Below are 19,014 nucleotides of genomic sequence, written 5' to 3' on the forward strand. Positions count from 1 at the left end.
ATTGTTATACTGCAGAAAGAGGCTATTTGGCCCATCACGTCAGCACTAAATCTCTGAAGAGCATTCTGCCCAGACCCACCCTCCAAAACCTCGCAAGGGGTTTTTGGCGGTGGGTAACCAACTTAAACATCTCTTGACTTTATGAGTGAATTTTTAGCATGGCCAATCCACCTAACTTGCACATCTTTGGGCTGTAGAAGGAAATGGGAGCACACGGAAGAAACCCACAGAGACATGGGGAGAATGTATAAATTCCACACAGTTGCCAAGGCTGGAATCACACCCAGGTTCCAGGTGTTGTGAGGCAGCAGTGCTAACCACCATGCTACCATGTCATTCTAATTGGAGCAGGCCTTCTCACATTGACCAAAATAACGTTGTAGATATTGTCTTTATTAAAGCATTTCTGTGACTGATTACTTCACTCCTGCTTATATGAAAACTGGCTATGCAAAAACATCAGTCCATTGCCAGCAATTTTCTTGTAACTCCTATTCTTGTATTGGAAATGAGATACCACGTAGAAATGGAATTTTGTGCACAGTTCCCAGCAAAGATATGGTGATTGAACAGGAGTCTTCTTTGACCAAATTCTTGGTCGATAGTGGCCTCTGATGGTCGGATGGTGTAATTATAACTAGACAATTTTACAACAGCAACTTCTATTTACTATGTCATAAGGCCAGCATTTACTGCTCCTCCTTAATTACCCTTGAGCCAACTGAGTGGCTTGCTACACCTTTTCAGAGGATAGTCAAAAACATTGCTAAGGGTCAACAGTCATAAGTAAGCCAGAACCACTAAGGATGGCAAACTTGCTCCCCTAAAGGCCATTAGTGAACAAACAACCTATAGTTCCGCAATTACTAATATTAGCTTTTTATTCCATCTTATTCAGTTAACTGGATTTAAATTCCCCAATTGCCATGGTGGGATTTTAACTAATTTTGTTGAATGCCTCCATATTGCTAATCTAATAAAATCACTTAAAATACCAGAAAAATTAAAAATTTTCATTATAAATTTTGACACAGGAAATATAATGGAAGATGTTAACAAAAGCTGCACATGGAATTGTAGTAAATTGCCCATACAACCGTAAAATAAAGTGTACGGAAGGAAACTAGTAACTTTGTTGCACATATACAGGAAATGGATACATGTGTATATAAATACTGATACCTCCAACTTATCTGTCCGCATTAGTTTCTGTGAAGCTGTGTTTCCTTGGACTGTAACTGTGGGATTCCCTGACACCAGGACTGGTGTGTTTGGTAGGAGTTCTGTCGGAACCAGTCCCATCCCATGGGTCATATGACTCAGATAGGGATTAAGACCCATTGTATGATTTGTTGCTAAAGATGGAGTTACAGGAAATGTAGTCTATGGATAAAGATAAAAAGAAAATGCATTCACATCATGTCAGAGCTTATATTACATATGGGTTTACAACAACAGAAATGAAAAGACGCAGTGGCCAACAGCACATAGTTACAGTGTATTATCAAATCACAATAGTCTTACCAGACCATAGGTCTGCTCTCTCATTAGAGAAAGATAATTGGTGGTGATTTAACTTGAAGCCCACCATACATCAGGTGAGGGGAGAGATTGAGAAGGACAGTCCTTCATGGTGACCTCAGCCAATGTGAAGACTGAATCCACACTGTTGGCATCACATTGCTTTTCAAGCCAACTGAGCTAAACCAACCCCCAGCAGTGTATTATACATAATAAAAGAGATACGTCCATCACATGTATCTTTTGGCAAAGGCAGAAAATAACAGGTAAAATTCCAAAGAATAAAGAAAATTACAGCACAGGAACAGGCCCTCCGTCCCTCCAAGTCTGCGCCAATCCAGATCCTCTATCTAAACCTGTTGCCAATTTCCTAAGGATCTGTGTCCCTCTGCTCCCTGCCCATTCATGTATCTGTCTAGGTACATCTTAAATGATGCCGTCGTGCCCACCTCCAACCACCTCTGCTGGCAATGCATTCCAGGCACCACCACTCTTTGTGTAAAGTACTTTCCATGCATATCTCCCTTAAACCTTTCCCATCTCACCTTGAACTCGTGAACCCTAGGAATTTGAGTTCCCCACTCTAGGAAAACAGCTCCTTGTTATCCACCCTATCTATATCTCATGATTTTGCAAATCCCAATCAGATCCCTCCACCCTCAACCTCAGTCTTTCTAATGAAAATAATCCCAATCTATTCAACCTGTCCTCATAGCTAGCACCCTCCATATCAGACAACATCCTGGTGAACCTCCTCTGCACCATCTCCAAAGCATCCAATTCCTTTTGGTTATGTGGCGATCAGATCAGTATACAGTAATTCAAATGTGGCAGAACCAAAGTCCTATTCAACCGTAACATGACCTGTCAACTCTTGTACTTAATACCCAGTCTGATGAAGGAAAGCATGCCATATGCATTCTTGATCACTATATCCACCCGTGTTGCCACTTTCAGATAGAATGGACCTGAACACACATATCTCTCTGTACACCAATTTTCCCCAGGGCTTTTCTATTTACCATATAGTTTGTTCTAGAATTGGCTCTTCCAAAATGCATCACCTCGCATCTGCCCGGATTTAACTCCATCTGCCATTTCTCTGTCCAACTCTCCAATCTATCTATATTCTGCTGCATTCTCTGACACTATCTGCTACTCCACCAATCTTAGCGTCATCTGCAAACTTGCTAATCAGATCAAGTAGACATTCCTCCAAATCATTTATGTATATCATGAACAACAGTGGTCCCAACATTGATCCCTGTGGAACACCGCTGGTCACAGTTCTCCATTTTGAGAAACTCCCTTCCACTACTACTGTCTGTCTCCTGCTGCCCAGCCAGTTCTCTATCCATCTAGCTAGCACACCCTGGACCCCATGCGACTTCACTTTCTCCATCAGCCTATTATGGGAAACCTTATCAAATGCTTTAATGAAATCCGTGTATATGACATCAACAGCCCTTCCCTCATCAATCAACTTTGTCACTTCCACAAAGAATTCTATTAAGTTGGTAAGACATGACCTTCCCTGCACAAAACCATGTTGCCTATCACTGATAAGCCCATTTTCTTCCAAATGTAAATAGATCCCATCCCTTAGTATCTTCTCCAGCAGTTTCCCTAACACTGACGTCAGGCTCACTGGTGTATAATTACCCGATTATCCCTGCTACTCTTCTTAAATAAGGGGACAACATTAGCAACTCCACATTCCTCCAGGACCTCACAGTGTTCAAGGATGCTGCAAAGATATCTGTAAAGACCCCACTATTTCCTCTCTCACTTCTGTCAGTAACCTAGGATAGATCCCATCAGACCTGGGGACTTGTCCACCTTAATGCCTTTTAGAAACCCTACACTTCCTACCTTCCTATTCTGACTTGACCGAGAGTAATCAAACATCAATCCCTAATCTCAACATCCGTCACGTCCATCTCCTTGGTGAATTATCAATGCAAAGTATTCATTAAGAATCTCACCCATTTTCTCTAACTCCACCCATAACTTTCCTCCTTTGTCCTCAAGTGGGCCAACCCTTTCTCTAGTTACCCTCCTGCTCCTTATATACAAATAAAAGGCTTTGGGATTTTCCTTAACCCTGTCTGCTAAAGATATTTAATGACCCCTTTTTGCCCTCTTAATTCCTGGTTTCAGATTGGTCCTACTTTCCCGATATTCTTCCAAAACTTCATCTGTTTTCAGTCACCTGGACCTTATGTACGCTTCCTTTTTTCCTCTTGGCTAGTCTCACAATTTCACCTGTCATCCATGGTTCACTAATCTTGCCATTTCTGTCCCTCACTTTCACAGGACATCTTTGCCCTGCACTCTAATCAACCTCTGTTCAGAAGCCTCCCACATATCAAATGTAGATATACCTTCAAACAGCTGCTCCCAATCCACATTCCCCAAGTCCTGCTGAATTTTGCTAGTTTGCCTTCTCCCAATTAGGCGCTCTTCCTTTAGGACCACTCTCATCTTTGTCCATGAGTATTCTAAAACTTACAGAACTGTGATCAGTATTCCTAAAGTAACCCCCTACTGAAACTTCAACCACATGGCCAGGCTCATTCCCCAACACCAGGTCCAGTATTGCCCCTTCCCAAGTTGGACTATTTACAAACTGTTCTATAAAACCCTCCTGGATGCTCCTTACAAATTCTGCTCCATCTAGACAACTAACACTAAGTGAATCCCAGTCAATGTTGGGAAAATTAAAATCTTTATCACCACCACCCAGTTGCTCCTACACCTTTCCATAACCTATTCATTTATTTGGACCTCTATCTCATGCTCACTGTTGGGAGGCCTGTAGTACAGCCCCAACATTGTTACCGCACCCTTCCTATTTCTGAGCTCTGCCCATGTTGCTTCACTGTTCGAGTCCTCCATAGTGTCCTCCTTAGCACAGCTGTGGTATCCTCCCGGACCAGTAATATAACTCCTCCACCCCTTTTACCTCCCCCTCTATCCCACCTGAAGCATCTGGGATACTTAGTTGCCAAACCTGCCCTTGCCTCAAGCAAGTATCAGTAATTGCAATACATCATACTCTAGGGTACTAATCCAAGCCCTAAGTTCGTCTGCCTTACCAACTACGCTTCTTGCATTAAAACAAATGCACCTCAGATCACCTGTCCCTGTGCATTCATCATCTGCTCCCTGCCTACTCTTCCCTTCATTATCTAGTTCCTTAAAGCCTTTAGGAACCACCTCCTTACTGTCCACTAACCTCCTCATTTGTGCCCACCCCCCTGCCACATTAGTTTAAACCCCCCTGAACAGCATTTGCAAAAAAGCACACTCTAGTACATTGGATCCAGTCCTGCCCAGGTGTAGACCGTCCAATTTGCAGTAGTCCCACCTCCCCTAGAAGAGTCCCAATGTCACAAAATTCTGAACCCCTCCGTCCTGCACCATCTCTCAAGCCACACATTCATCCTACCCATTCTTTCATTTCTACTGACTAGCAATTGGCACAGGTGGTAATCCTTAGATTACTAGCTCTGAGGTATTATTTAATTTGGCTCCTAACTCCATAAATTCTGCTGGTATGACCTCATCCCATTTTTTACCTATTTATATCACAGGTGCCTTTATGCACCATGACAGCTGGCTGTCCACTTCCCCCTTCAGAATGTTCTGCAGCCGATCTGAAACATCCTTGACCAAAATAATTGAGGATTAAATGATCATCAGCTGAACTTATTTAAAGGGCCACAGTGAGACCCTCTAAAGACTGGGAATGGATAATCCATCTATATTTTTAAGTTCTTGAAGGTTTCCTGAATTCTCCTGATAAAATAAAGCAAATAGAAGCACTCCCATCATATGAGAAATCTCAACTGACCAGCAGGATGTGTCTCATTCACATTGACCAGATGATATTCCACATGCTATCCCCTCAAAAAATAACCTACATTGTAGAGAATTGTGGTAATGCTTTCCAATAAGGGTTAATGGAAAACTCCAGCTTAACAACCAGAAGAAAGAAGTAGAGAAAAATTGCATTCATATAGCAATTTTTACTTCTCAGGACATTCAAAGTGCTTTACAGCGAATAAACTACTTTTGAGGTGTGGGCTATCCTGTGAATACAGAATAAGTGGAGATAGAACACTACAGAAACATAAAAAGCTGAATGATGATTGGTCAAAGGATCTCTGGCATACCTTGCGATCTTCAAAGTCATGGTGTATTATTTTGCTAAACTGCAAATCAGTGGCACTACTCCATGTGAGCTTTTCTCTTTGCATCTTCTCTAATGACCCTACATCATTTTTAATGAGAACAGAACAGTATATTCAAGATTCAATGTATGTTGAACATAACTTCTCTGCTTTTCAAATCTACTCTAAATATAAACACCAGAACTTTGTTAGCATTTTTTTAAAAATGGCCTAATTAACCTGTGTCAGTTTTTAATGATTTGTCTATATACACTTCCAGACACATTTCCTCATTTGGCTTATTTAGATTGTTTTCCAAGCTCCTGATTGCTCTCGCCAAAATACAGCACCAAAACATTATATATTCTGAAATAAATATGCAAATTAGCACCTGCTCGTTTATTAATGACCGCCTTTGTATTTTGTTCTATTCTTCCTCAACGTTAAATATATTTTCAATGTGGTATCATTGCAAATTCTGAAACTATTTCCAAGATAAAATCATTTATATGACCTGTGAATCTCCGTGGTCCATGTAGAAAGACCAGTTCCCACTTTTTGTTAGTCTGATTAGATACCTTTATCCCATAAGAAACAGAGAATGCTGGAGAAACTCAGCAGGTTTGGCAGCATCAGAGGAGAGAGAAACAGAGTTAATGTTTCAAGCCTGATATGAATTTTTCATGCCTTCAGTTTTAATTGTCTTTCCTATTGTTGATATTGAGCTAACTGGCTTGTGATGCCCTGGACACATCATCCTGGAGATTATTATAGCTGCCTATCACAGTTTTGGCACTATTCACTTTTGTATTGAAAGGTAAGGCAATAGGAAAGGTGACCAAATACCGGATCAGATGCAAGTTTTACAGAACTTGAAAAGAGATGGAAATACAGAGGCAGAGGGGTTTGGAAAGATCTTGGAACAAAAGGAGATGAAGGTACAGAATGAAGGAAAGAGGAAGTGGGCAAGGGATTAGAAAGATACAGATATAGGAATAATGGAGGGATTTGAAAATGAAGAAAAGAATTTCACTATTAAGTTCTGCCAGACAGATCAGCCAAGAGGTGATGCATGAGAGCTAGTTAGGACACAGTCAGATTTTTGGATAAGTTCAAGTTTATTGATGTTGGAGAATGGGAGGTGACCAGAGTACTGAAATAGTCTTGCCTACAGGTAGTAAGGGCATGGATGAGGGTTTCAGCAACGGAAAAGCTGAGACAGAGGCATATCTGGACATGATTACAGACGTGAAATTAGCCGGTCTTGGAGATGGAGAGGTCATATGAGCCAGTGCTCACCATTGGCTGCAGCTGCGTGCCTGGCAGCATGAACTGCATTTGTTGTGCAAGCATGGCTGCAGCAGTCTTCTGCTGGATCAGGTTGTTCCGTCCATTGATTTCCAGCTGTGTTTTCAAGTGTGGGGGCGGATGGAGATATTTGCAGTTTTCCCGAGTGCAACGCCCCTATAAAAACAAGAACAAAAACACAATTTCACCATTGAAAATTTGACTTGTTACAGAGATATAGAATAGTCTGCAAGGATCCATATTTCTCTCTCATTAAAGTTCCAAATCCTTTATTTTAGTGTTTCTAATAGTTTTTCAGAAGTTGGTCTTTTTGTCATAAAACAGTCTCAAAGACTGCAATATTAATTCTCAATCTTCATTTCATTCATAGCGTTGCTATGTTGCTTACGCCAGCATGATTTATTATCAATATCATTCTCAAAGGCCTGAATCCCTTTTTCTAACTTTTTCCAATATTTTCCTCGAAGAAAAATGGTGTATATATTGCCTCAATGAGAGATTCTGCTGTAAAAGTATGTTATTTTTAAATTACTTTTCTCATTTTTTTTAGCTTCTCAAGCCAAAGGGCAATATTTTTCATAGTTGCACCCAACTCAGGCATCAAAACTAAGATTTTGCCTTGCTCAGGTGCCAAACCAACTCAGCTTTCCAATTAGACTTTGCAATTTCTCCATTTCAGTTTCTGAAAGCTGTTGCACCTTTTTGCTATGCCCTACTTTGACCAAGTTCAATGGGAATAATGTTTCCAAATAAGATTATTGATGCAAACAATATTCAAACCATTTTACCTAAATTCCAATCCAGTGGACTTAAAAGCCCCTTGACGTCAATAAAGGTTCTTTAGCAGAGAAATGATGATCCACTAAAGGAGTACAATAGTATCATGACTTTGTAAAATACAAATTCACAAATATTCTAAATAAATTAGCTTTGTCATTTTCCATATCCAATTCCATCTGTAGTTTTTTTTCATTGATGGCGTACTTAATGACAACAGTATTTCACTGGCTAGCATAACCATTTATTAAAATGTTCTATTCTGGTTATTTTACAAGTTATTTTGTATTGTTGCCTACAAACTGAATCTAGATGGCCTCACTAGCCTGCTAACATTGTGTTTTCCATTTACTATCTTACGGCCAATTGCTTCTTTTTCACCACAAATGCTGGAGAGAAATGCTTCCCAAGGATACTTCCGACATTTATTCTAACAGTGTATGTATCTACAAATTTAACTCGCGTCAAATTTTGAAATCTGTCTAAATCAACACTTTGGCACAGTCTAAGAATATAATTGCAGCACAGATTGGGAAATTTCCAGTTGAATTTTAGTGAATTCCATTATGTACTCTACTAATGAATACTCTTCACCCTTTCTAAATTTGTCAAAATCTGACCCACCTCATAAGCGGTTAATCCGTCACTTTTGTGATGATTTTATCCACGAAAATTAATACTTTGTTCAAATCTTCATTTAAGTTCAGCCATTAATATCTGTTTCTGATAAAATGTTTGTTTCTCATCCTGTTTTTGTATGATAGATAAAATGCCAGAGCTAAATTTCATTTCCTCTTTGGTAAAGAGGTTAAGCAGGTCCCCATGATTCTTCCATAAGATTCACATTCAGAAAACAGGTGTGGATAATCACAGCCCAATACTTTAGATTTTGATTCAGCCATCTCTCTGAAATTTTCTGCACTTGTTGCTTCAAATAATGCTTAGTTTTCAGTTCTTTGACTTATATCCTCTGTTAACTCTGCTAAACATAAAGGTTTGTTCATGAAGAGTCCAGGCATGTGCTTTTCTCATCAAAATGCTATCAAACTAACATCAACCAATTCCAACCTCACTGATTACTTGTTACCCATAGAAATATACCCTGTCAGGTTCTCACCCAATTACCCTCAATTAACATCACCTGTACTCTATCTTTGGAAATGAGGACCCCTACAAAATGGGATTTTGCTAGTTTTTTCAGTGTAGCGTGAGATCTCATTACTGCATAACCGCTGTTTCCCAAGTATAAACAAATTTCTAGTAAATAAAGATAAAAGGAAGACACACAAAAGGTCACAACAATCCCCAGGATCGCTTAGGATACAATTTTCCATTGAACTGATGTCAAACATTTATCTGGCATCATACATAACTTATTGCCAAGCAGTATTTGGTAAAATAAGGCGTTTTGTTTGCAAATGAAAGAAAGCAAACTTTCAGATCAAGGTAGGCAAGGGGTCAACGGTTATCCTGAAATCATGTGTAGCTATTTTATGGTCGCTAGCTAAGAGAATTCAGACAAGTGATAGCATAGATTGCCAGCCCCAAAAGTAACATACAATAATAGGAATGAGCAGGCGGTGAGGTCAAGAGGGTTCAGGGATACAATCACCACCTTCTTGGCAGAAAACCTAATCGGTCTGAGGGCAGAGCAGACTGTTATCATGAAAGACTGAACCACTGGAGACAAGCACCCCAAACTGCAGGTGACCACCACCTCTGCCTCTCAAATATATAGAACAGCTTTAGGACCAGTAAAGCCTTCTCATATATCATGGTTCATATATTTCCTTTCTTTATCCAAGTAAATAGTGCATTGAGTCTAAAACTTTTACTTCCTAACATACTTATTAAGCTATCTGCAAATTCCTTATGAATTATCGATTGCCTATGCTTAGTGATAATGGTCATGAATCCATAAAATCTAACAATAGTTCTAATTCATCACAGCCATCTCCATTGGATTCTACGAGATAACAACATTGACCTGACTGCTCTCAGCACAAAAAGAATAACATCCTTAATCCCTCACTGCACAAATTACTGTGGTGTGTTATCCTGATGTTTCCTCTTCTGCATTCACAATAGCTTGTATTTGACAGTGGCAATGACAGTGAAACGGCCAATGTTCCTGTCATTACTCCATAGAACTGGCCAGCAACTTTGGTGGAGTCTGCGTATGGGTGGAATAATGCAGAAATCCAGAAAGTGCTGTCAGTGTACTTTTCCATCAGGGCATATTATAGAGGTTCCCAAACACTGCAATCATGAATTGACTAAAACTCTACAGTAGGTTCCCTACAGTATGGAAATGCTCACTTTCAAAACCCTCGAAAAAGCAACACCTTGTTGAATGAGGTATAATTTATTTTTTACCATTATACTCATTTTGGAATTACTGATAAATGCGTTCAGTGGTTCTGAAAATTTGTGGAATATAAACTTTCCCCATAATAATTAAATGTTCCACTTATTTTCAGAGTTTATATTAGGAGTTTATCTTCATTGTAGATTCTAATTTAATATGGTCATGGAGATCTACAGCACAGAAAAAGAACCTTTGGTTCATTCCATCTGTGCTGGTCAATAACAACCACCTAACCATTCTAATCCCATTTTCCAGCACTTGGACCACAGCCCTGTATGCCTTGGCATTAAACATGCATATCTGAGACGACTTAAATGTTGAGGGTTTCTGACTCTACCATCCCTACAGGCAGTGAGTTTCAGATTCCCACCACCCTTGACGTTAAAAAGTTTCTCCTCACACCTCCTCAAAACCTTCTGTCCCTTCCCTTAAATCTATGCTCCCGGTCATAGCCTGGAGAAAGTTTCATACTATCTATCTATGCACGTGGCCCTTATAATTTTATACATCTCTGCTCCAGTCACATAGTGGTAATGTCAACAAACTGGAAATCAAGCTAATTCAAACTCCAATATGTTAGATGGTGAAATTTGAATTCAATAAATATATGGAAATAAAAAGGCTGGCCTATTGTTGGCTGTGTAACCACTATCAATTGCTGTTAAATACACCTGGCTGACAAGTATCCATCAGAGTTGGAAAACCTTGGTCTTTAATTGGTTTGGTCTACCTGTGACTCCAGATTGCCAGCAATGTGATTCACTTTTAACCATTAGTGATGGGCAATATGCTGGCCTCGGCAGCAATACACTCATACCGTGAATGAACAAAATAGTACCAGGCAATCTAAAAAGTTAAATCGAAAAGGTTTTGCGATTTTTAACTTCCTGGTGGATACTTCAATTTGATTAGCTGTCAAATCGCTTCAACTTGACTCGACATTTAAACAGCAGCAGGTAAAGGGAAAATTCCTGCCACATAGATTGCTAGATGTCAGACTTTGTTGGCAATGAAAGCAGGCAGACTCACTGATTTATCACGAAATTTACCAAATACTGAGAAAATTTATTATTTTGAAGGTGCAGCCATTCTGCCTTATCCCTGATTGCTCTTTGAAAAATAACTTATTGGAGACAAAAAGATGTCTAGATGTCTGTCCAAGGTGACACTTATTGGTCTAATATTCACTGATGTGCAAACTGAGTTTTCCCTGCTGTAAGTTGTATGATTACTAGTTCTGTTTCCATCCTCTTTTAATACTGAGCCTGAATAGGTCACAAATGATGCAGATCACTGTGTAGACCACTCCCTCTTTCCTTGGTTCACAATTTTTTAAATTTCAAAAATATACTTTATTCATAAAAACACCTTTGTGTACATACATAATCACTGAAATAGTTCAGTTTTGTACAGGAGTATATGGAGAAACGAAAACATTGGAGTTTGACTTTATCTAGCAAACAAACCAAAGACATTTCTAACTTATACATGACTGTAATATATTTGGGGCACTGGGAGTATCCGATAACTAAATGGACCCCAGTTTAACTTCAGCAGAAAGATGTTAGATGATCGTTTTTCTCCACTGCGCCTTGGCAGCAGCTGCCCCAAGTTTTAGTGCGTCCAGTAGTCCTGGACCTTAGAATGTGTCAGTCTGCAATTCTGGGTCAAGGTCAACTCCTTGCTCTGGAAGACCAATAAGTTTCGGGCAGACCAAAGAGCATCTTTCACTGAGGTGATGGTCCTCCAGGTACAATGTTTGTCTCTGCATCGTCCTACAGAACAGACCATATAGGACAGTGTTCTGCATCACAGATCTGCTCGGAATGAACCTCGAACATAGTTTTCTCATGCCACTGTTGATTGGTCAACTGTCACCTCATACACAACTATCAGGTCAGATCAATTAGTAACACAGCCATTCACCTGTCAAAATGTTGTGAGCTTAAGTCCCACTCTCAGATCTAAGTGCACAATCTTGATCAACAATTCAGTGCAACACTGAGGGAAAGATGTATTGTTGGAGAGGCCATATTATGAACAAGATGTTTAACTACCTGATTCAAGTTGTCATAAAACATCCTATACAATGTTTCTTCATCAGGTATAAAGAAGTGAACTGACCATTCATCACACATGTGTGTGGATCATTGCTGTATGCATGTTACGTGACATGTTTACTTACATACTTCATAGAGTCATACAGCTAGGAAGCAGACCTTTCGGTCTAACCAGTCTATACTGAACATAACCCCAAACTTAACTAGTCCCACCTACCTGCTCCTGGCCCAAATTCCTTCAAACCCTTCGTTTTCATGTAATTAACGAAGAGGTTTTTTAAACATTGTTTTTTATCCACATCCACCATTTCCTCAGGATGTTTATTCCATTTTACCCTCTGCATAAAAGATGTGCCCCTCAAGTCTTTTTAAAATCTTTCTTCTCTCACCTTAAACAGCCTGGGGAAAAGACAACTACTCTACCTACACCCCTCATTATTTTGTAAACATATAAGATCACGTCTCAACCTCCTACACTCCAGTGAAAAAGTCCCAGCCCATCGAGCCTTTTTTTCATAACTCCAACTTTCCATACTTGGCAACAACCTAGTAAATCTCTTCTGACCCTCTCCAGCTTAACAATATCCTTCCCATAACTGCGCATTAAGAACTGGCCACAGTATTCCAGAACAGGCCTCACCAATATTCTGTACAACCTCAACATCACTTCCCAACTCCTATACTCAAAGGACTGAGCAATGAAAGCAAGCGTGCTAAATGCCTTTTTAACGACTCCATCCATATGTGACCCAAACTCCAAAGAATTATGTACCTGAATCCCTAGGTCTCTCTGTTCTACACTAAAGAAGAAATCTAACATGTTCGAAAATGGCTATTTTAGTCACAAACCACATACAACCAGCCTTTTTCATTTTCTATTCACTTTCTCTTCTGCATGTGACTTTTCCTGACTGCTTCCATTTCAGTCAAGATCATCAAGTAAAGTTGTAACTCTGACCTTCATGTCTGCAGTTTAGTGAATATGATAATGGAGTGCAGAAAAGGCTCTTACACTGCATTAATGCCTGTGAGATGCACAAACAGAGCACTAATCGGATTGGCTGACCTTGCCTCGGCAAGCAGGATATATGGTTGATTAAAGGGATTACCCTTCACGTTCTGAGGAAAATGTCACTTAAAGCACACAATACCACAACTGCCACTTTTAAACAGAATTTGGGCTGTTTAGACTGCTAGAGAAAGCCTGCAGAGCCTACACTGAAATCTGTCATGCCTGCCTAATGTGAGAAGCATTCAGGCTTTGCTGACAGAAGAAAGCTAGCAGACTCACTGATCTTTAGCGGAAATTACTAGGTATTGAGGAAATTTAATGTTGCCACTTTTGTTTTTATTTTCCCATTGATTGAAGATGCAGCGATTTTGCCTTGTCCCTGATTGTTTTTGGAGAAAGACTTTGCAGAAAAGCTACACAGACAGTGGTCCATCAATCCATTTTATCAATACTGGTTCTTTACTGGTACAATTCAAAATTAATCCACTGTCCCAGTCTCACCAGAAAGCCCCTTACCTTCAAATACATTGCAAGGTTTCCTTAATGTGCAACTGCCTCTGCTCAAGTCAAAATAGCACGAGCATTTCAAGTCTCTCCCAGTAATTACAGTTTTCCACCTAAGCATTATTCTAACATTTACTTGATTGTAACAATAAACTTCGATCCTTCTCACAATGTTCATCATCAGCAGATGGTCTAATTTTTCAAGGTCCATCAGAATTTACGATTCAAAGAGGGTCCTAGGTTAACAAAATAATTGAATTAAATGGTAATAACTCAATCAGCTTTGGCAGAGGAAATGGTGAATAACAATATATAGCCAAATAAATCCCAGTATTCTCTATCAAAGAGGGTTGTAGAGGCCGCATCACTGTATATCCAAGAAAGAGACTGATAATTTTTGTAAATGTTAAAGGCATCAAGGTATATGAACAGAAAGTGGGAATACCCAATGACTGCATCAGCCATGATCATACTGACTGGCAATACAGGCTTGAAGGGCCAAAATTGACCACTTCTGCTCCTAGTTTCTGTACACAACTCCTAGTTTAATAGGAGAAAGTGAGGACTGCAGATGCTGGAGATCACAGCTGAAAATGTGTGTTGCTGGAAAAGCGCAGGTCAGGCAGCATCCAAGGAACAGGAGAATCGACGATTCGGGCATGAGCCCTTCTTCAGGAATTCCTGAAGAACTTAACAACTTATACTAACACAGATAAGGGGTCTTGTGGCACAGTGGACAGCATACCTACCTCTGTGCCAGAAGCTCTAGGTTCAAGGGCCACCTCAGGATTCGAGGTCATAGAATGTGTTTTATAAAGTGGCCAAACAGACTGATTAGTAAATCTGCAATTCCTTCCAATATACCCATGGCAGGTGGTAAATATGAGAGTTTCTGAGTTGGCTAAAACCATGTGGTAGCTGGACCTCTTCATATTAAAGGTCGCCACTCACAAGTTCTTGCTATAAGCAAGCATCTTCTTCATTATGAGGGACTACATAGTTGTTAGCACTGTTGCCTCATAGCACTAGGGACCCCGGTTTGATTCCAGCCTCGGGCGATTGTCTGTTTGGAGTTTGCATAGTCTCCCAGTTTCATCCCACAATCCAAAGATGTACAGATTAGGTGAATTGGCCATGTTAAATTATCCACAGTATTGGTTAGGTGCATTGGTCAGGGATAATTGTAGAATAATAGGGGAATGGATCTGGATGGGTTACTCTTCGGAGGGTCAGAACGGGCTTGTTGGGCCAAATAGCCTGTTTCCACACTGTAGGGATTCTATGATAATAGGTCCAGTTATGTGTCACAATGAATTAGGTGCTATACCTGCACACCAATGAAAAGCATGGTGTGGTGGCTCCCTAAAGATTACATTTTCAACTGACAAAGAAAAAAAATTACTTCATTTACTTAGCATCCTTCATGAGCTTCTGCCACTCAAACTATTTTACAGCTAAGGAAATGCAGTTGTGTGTAGCCACGTTGTAATGTGGAAGAACGTAGCAGCCAGTTTATGTATTCTTGCATCATCAGAACAATTTACACAAACAAATAAAAAATCAAAGTAATGGAAGATTTTCAGTTGAAACAGACAGTATGCCCACATATTATTTTGTCTGCAAATATCAGAACTGTCTACTCAGTCAAGCTCATATTCCTCTTGAAGGGGTTATGCTGAAATGTTGACTCTCCTGATCATCAGCTGCCTTACCTGCTGTGCTTATCCAGCACCACATTTTGAGTTCAAGCTCACAGCATGGTGTATTGTATATCAATAAATAGTGTATTGATATTTAGGACATGAAAGTGCATCACACTATGAGCCTGACTGACAGGTAGGCTTTCTACTTTGTAGCTGGAAAGAACAGGGACACATACTGCACCAAATTCAAGAAAATAGGTGAGAGCCATTCTTTGTTTCATTTATCAGGATAGTGCCTTAATCGATCAAAGTTGACTTGCCTGGTTAAAATGTTAAAACTAAGCTTGGCAGTTAAAAGCCAACCATCATTAAGTTGTCCATCCACCTGGTTAACTTCTCTACCAGTCATAAGCCAGTTAACAACCCATCAGCACTCTCTGCTCTAACCTTATAAATGTCACATACCCTTTACTTGGCTAATTCTTCTTAAGTACCCTGAAAATTGCAAAACTATCATAAGACATGCCATTTTTCAGCAGTACAAGTTCTGTACTACCAAATGACTATTTGTAACACTGTGACATACAACTGAGTAGAGGTAGGGAACTTTAACATAAGCTTTATCGTAAATTAATGACAAACATCAGACACAAGTGAAGAACATGCAGGGTACAAACCCATCACTATCCTTTACTGGTTTGTGAATTGTGATTCACTAGGAAGATCAAAAGAGTTTGCACATTGATAAGATTTCTGCATTTTTCCTAAATTTAGGGCTTTCCAACATGATTTGTGTAAGTAAAAGAAAAGAATCACTATCAATGGAAGCACCAATTGCTACTGGTTAAATTAGCATGTCAGGACCAGTATGTCTGGAAATGTTTCAGTGGGACGTTTTCCTCACTCTGAAAAGATTGGTAAAAGGCATTGATGACGCATGGTAGGTTCATTCAGAAAGTAAAGAGGCATGGGATACAGGGAAATTTGGCTATCTGGATACAGAATTGGCTGGCCCATAGAAGACAGAGGGTAAAGGGAAAGAATGCAGCCTGGAGCTCGGTGACCAGTGGTGTTCAACAGGTCTGCTCTTTGCGATTTTTATAAATGATTTGGATGAGAAAGTAGAAGGGTGGATTAATAAGTTTGACGATCACACACAAAGGTTGGTGAAGTGGTGGATAGTGTGGAGGGCTGTTGTAGGTTGCAACGGATGCAGAGCTGGGCTGAGAAGTGGCAAGTGGAGTTCAACCTGGTAAGTATGAAGTGATTCATTTTGGAAGGTCGAATTCAAATGCAAATTACAGAGTTGAAGGCAGGATTTTTGGCAGTGTGGAGGGATCTTGGGATCCATGTCTATAGATCCCTCCAAGTTGTCACCCAAATTAATAGGGTTATTAAGGAGGATTATGGTATGTTGGCTTTCATTAGCAGGAGGATTCAGTTTAAGAGCCCCAAGGTTATACTGCAGTTCTATAGAGCCCTGGTTAGACCACACTTGGAATATTGTGTTCAGTTCTGTTCGCCTCATTGTAGGAAAGACATAGAAGCATTGGAGAGGGTGCAGAGGAGATTTACTGGAAGGCTGCCTGAACTGGAGGGCATATTTTATGAAGCAAGGTTGAGGGAGCGAGGGCTTTTTGCATGGGAATGAATAAGGATGAGAGGTGACTTCATAGAGGTGTACAAGATTATGAGAAGCATAGATAGCCAGAGAATGGACAGTCAGAGACTTTTTCCCAGGGTGGAAATGGCTATCACGAGGGACCATAAATTTAAGGTGATTGGAGGAAGGTTTGGGGAGATGTCAGAGGTAGGTTCTTTTCACAGAGAATGATGGGTGTGTGGACTGTACTGTCAGCACTGGTAGTAGAGTCAGATATGTTATGGACATTTAAGTGACTCTTGGATCGGCACATGGATGATCGTAAAATGAAGGGTATGTACATTAGCTTGATCTTAGAGTAGGACAAGAGGTTGGCACAACATCAAGGGCCAAAAAGCCTGTACTGTGCTGTACTGTTCTATGTTCTATGAGACTGCACTTAGAAATCTGCCTACAATTCTGGCCTCTTTGCGTAAGGATGATATACTTGAATTGAAAGTAGTTGAGAGAATGTTTGTTAGGTTAACTCGTGGGCTTTCAAGATTCAGCAGGTTGGGTCTTTACTGACTTTAGAAGAATGATGGGTGATTTATTAGTACATACAAGATTCTGATGAAGTTGAAGAGGGTAGATGCTAGCAAGATGTTTTTCCTGGTGAGGGAATCTAGAAATTGGGAATTCAGAAATAGGGTCTCCTAATTATGATAGAGATGAGGATGAGGGTTGTTAATCTATGGGACCCTCTTCCACAGAGGCCAGTGGAGGTTGGATTATTGAATATTTTCAAGGCTTAATTAGACAGATGTTTGAACTATAGGTAGTCAAGAGTTATGGGGTAAGAAGCAGGCAAGTTGAGCTGGGATCAAGATCAGATCAGCTACCAGATTCATGGTGGTATAGCAGGTTTGAGGGGCCATATAGCCAATTTCAACTCTCACTGCTTCTTAACTTATTCCAGGTTGTTATTGCTCACCACAGACTTAAGATCCTGCTTAATGCTCTGTGGTTCCAGGTTCAAACTCCACCATGGCGGAATGGTGGAATTCATAAAAAGAATGCTGGAATTAAAAGATTAACAATATCCATGAAACTACTGTTGATTATCTGATTCACTGATGTCCTTCCCTGGTCTGGCCTACAAGCTGTTCCAAACGAAGATTTTGCAATTCCAACTTGAAAAACTGAGTCATACGGGCATCCGACAGAGATGCAGGATAAAAGCTCGGACAGTAATTAATTATGCCCACTGGCATTGACTGGGACCAGTCAATGCAATAAAGATCGTGCTTACTGGGATTTCTGAAACAGCATGTGGCTAACACAAACACAAGGGACTGAAACAGACTTTTTTTTTCTCTCTAGGTTGTCAGCACCCTTTGTGGAGACCTCAAGCAGGTTGCAGTATTAGGAAACATGCATCTGCACTAGAGCGAGTAATCTCTTATTTGTATGGAATTTATAACCTCCTCAGAACATTCCACAGCCAGTTGTTTTTTTTTTGACATGTAGTTACTATTATTAAGCACCAAACAAGCATCCATGATGTGTACAGTAAGGACCCACCAACAGTCAGTCAATGATAAAAACAACAAAGAATGTGCATGCTGGAAACAAAAACAGAAATTGCTGGTAAAGCTCAGCAGGTCTGGCAGCATCTGTGGAGAGAAAGCAGAGTTAACATTTTGGGACCAGTGACCCTGCTTCAGAACAGTCAATAATCATTATATTTGGCAATGGTGTTCAATGAAGTACAAATGGCCCTTAGAAAGCTGGGGGAATGAAGACTCAGGAGGAAGGTACTGTCCTGAAACATTAACTGTTTCTCTCTCCATAATTGGAACTGGATTTCCAATCACCCGTTGGAGTGAGGGACACTTTTGAAGTAAAGTTGTTGGATAGTGTTTCAGTCTTCTAATGTCCCTATGACACTGCAATTTTTAAATGGAAGGTTCAGATCTGTAATTAAGTTGCTGGCAATCTCATTGATGAGTTTCTTAATGGGCTGAAGAGGGATACATAATACTTTTATAGGTAAGAATGGAA

The 19,014-nt window shown here is 40.1% G+C and overlaps 1 protein-coding gene across 14 annotated transcripts in view; it reads right to left on the bottom strand.

The window, feature by feature from the left end:
* Nucleotides 1-19,014, bottom strand: part of LOC140495763 (muscleblind-like protein 3) — a 287,745-nt gene that overhangs the window by 39,695 nt on the left and 229,036 nt on the right. For all 14 annotated transcript variants that reach the window (XR_011964093.1, XM_072594844.1, XM_072594846.1 and 11 more), the window contains exons 3-4: nucleotides 6,996-7,160; nucleotides 1,183-1,383 (exon numbers count right to left, since the gene is read on the bottom strand). Coding sequence is in view for 13 of the 14 variants with exons in the window: in XM_072594844.1 (XP_072450945.1) it covers nucleotides 1,183-1,383; nucleotides 6,996-7,160 (366 nt within the window). In the remaining variant the exon portion in view is untranslated. The remainder of the gene's footprint in view (nucleotides 1-1,182; nucleotides 1,384-6,995; nucleotides 7,161-19,014) is intronic.

Source organism: Chiloscyllium punctatum, chromosome 25 (assembly GCF_047496795.1).
Source record: "Chiloscyllium punctatum isolate Juve2018m chromosome 25, sChiPun1.3, whole genome shotgun sequence".
NCBI classification, from domain to species: Eukaryota; Metazoa; Chordata; class Chondrichthyes; order Orectolobiformes; family Hemiscylliidae; genus Chiloscyllium; species Chiloscyllium punctatum.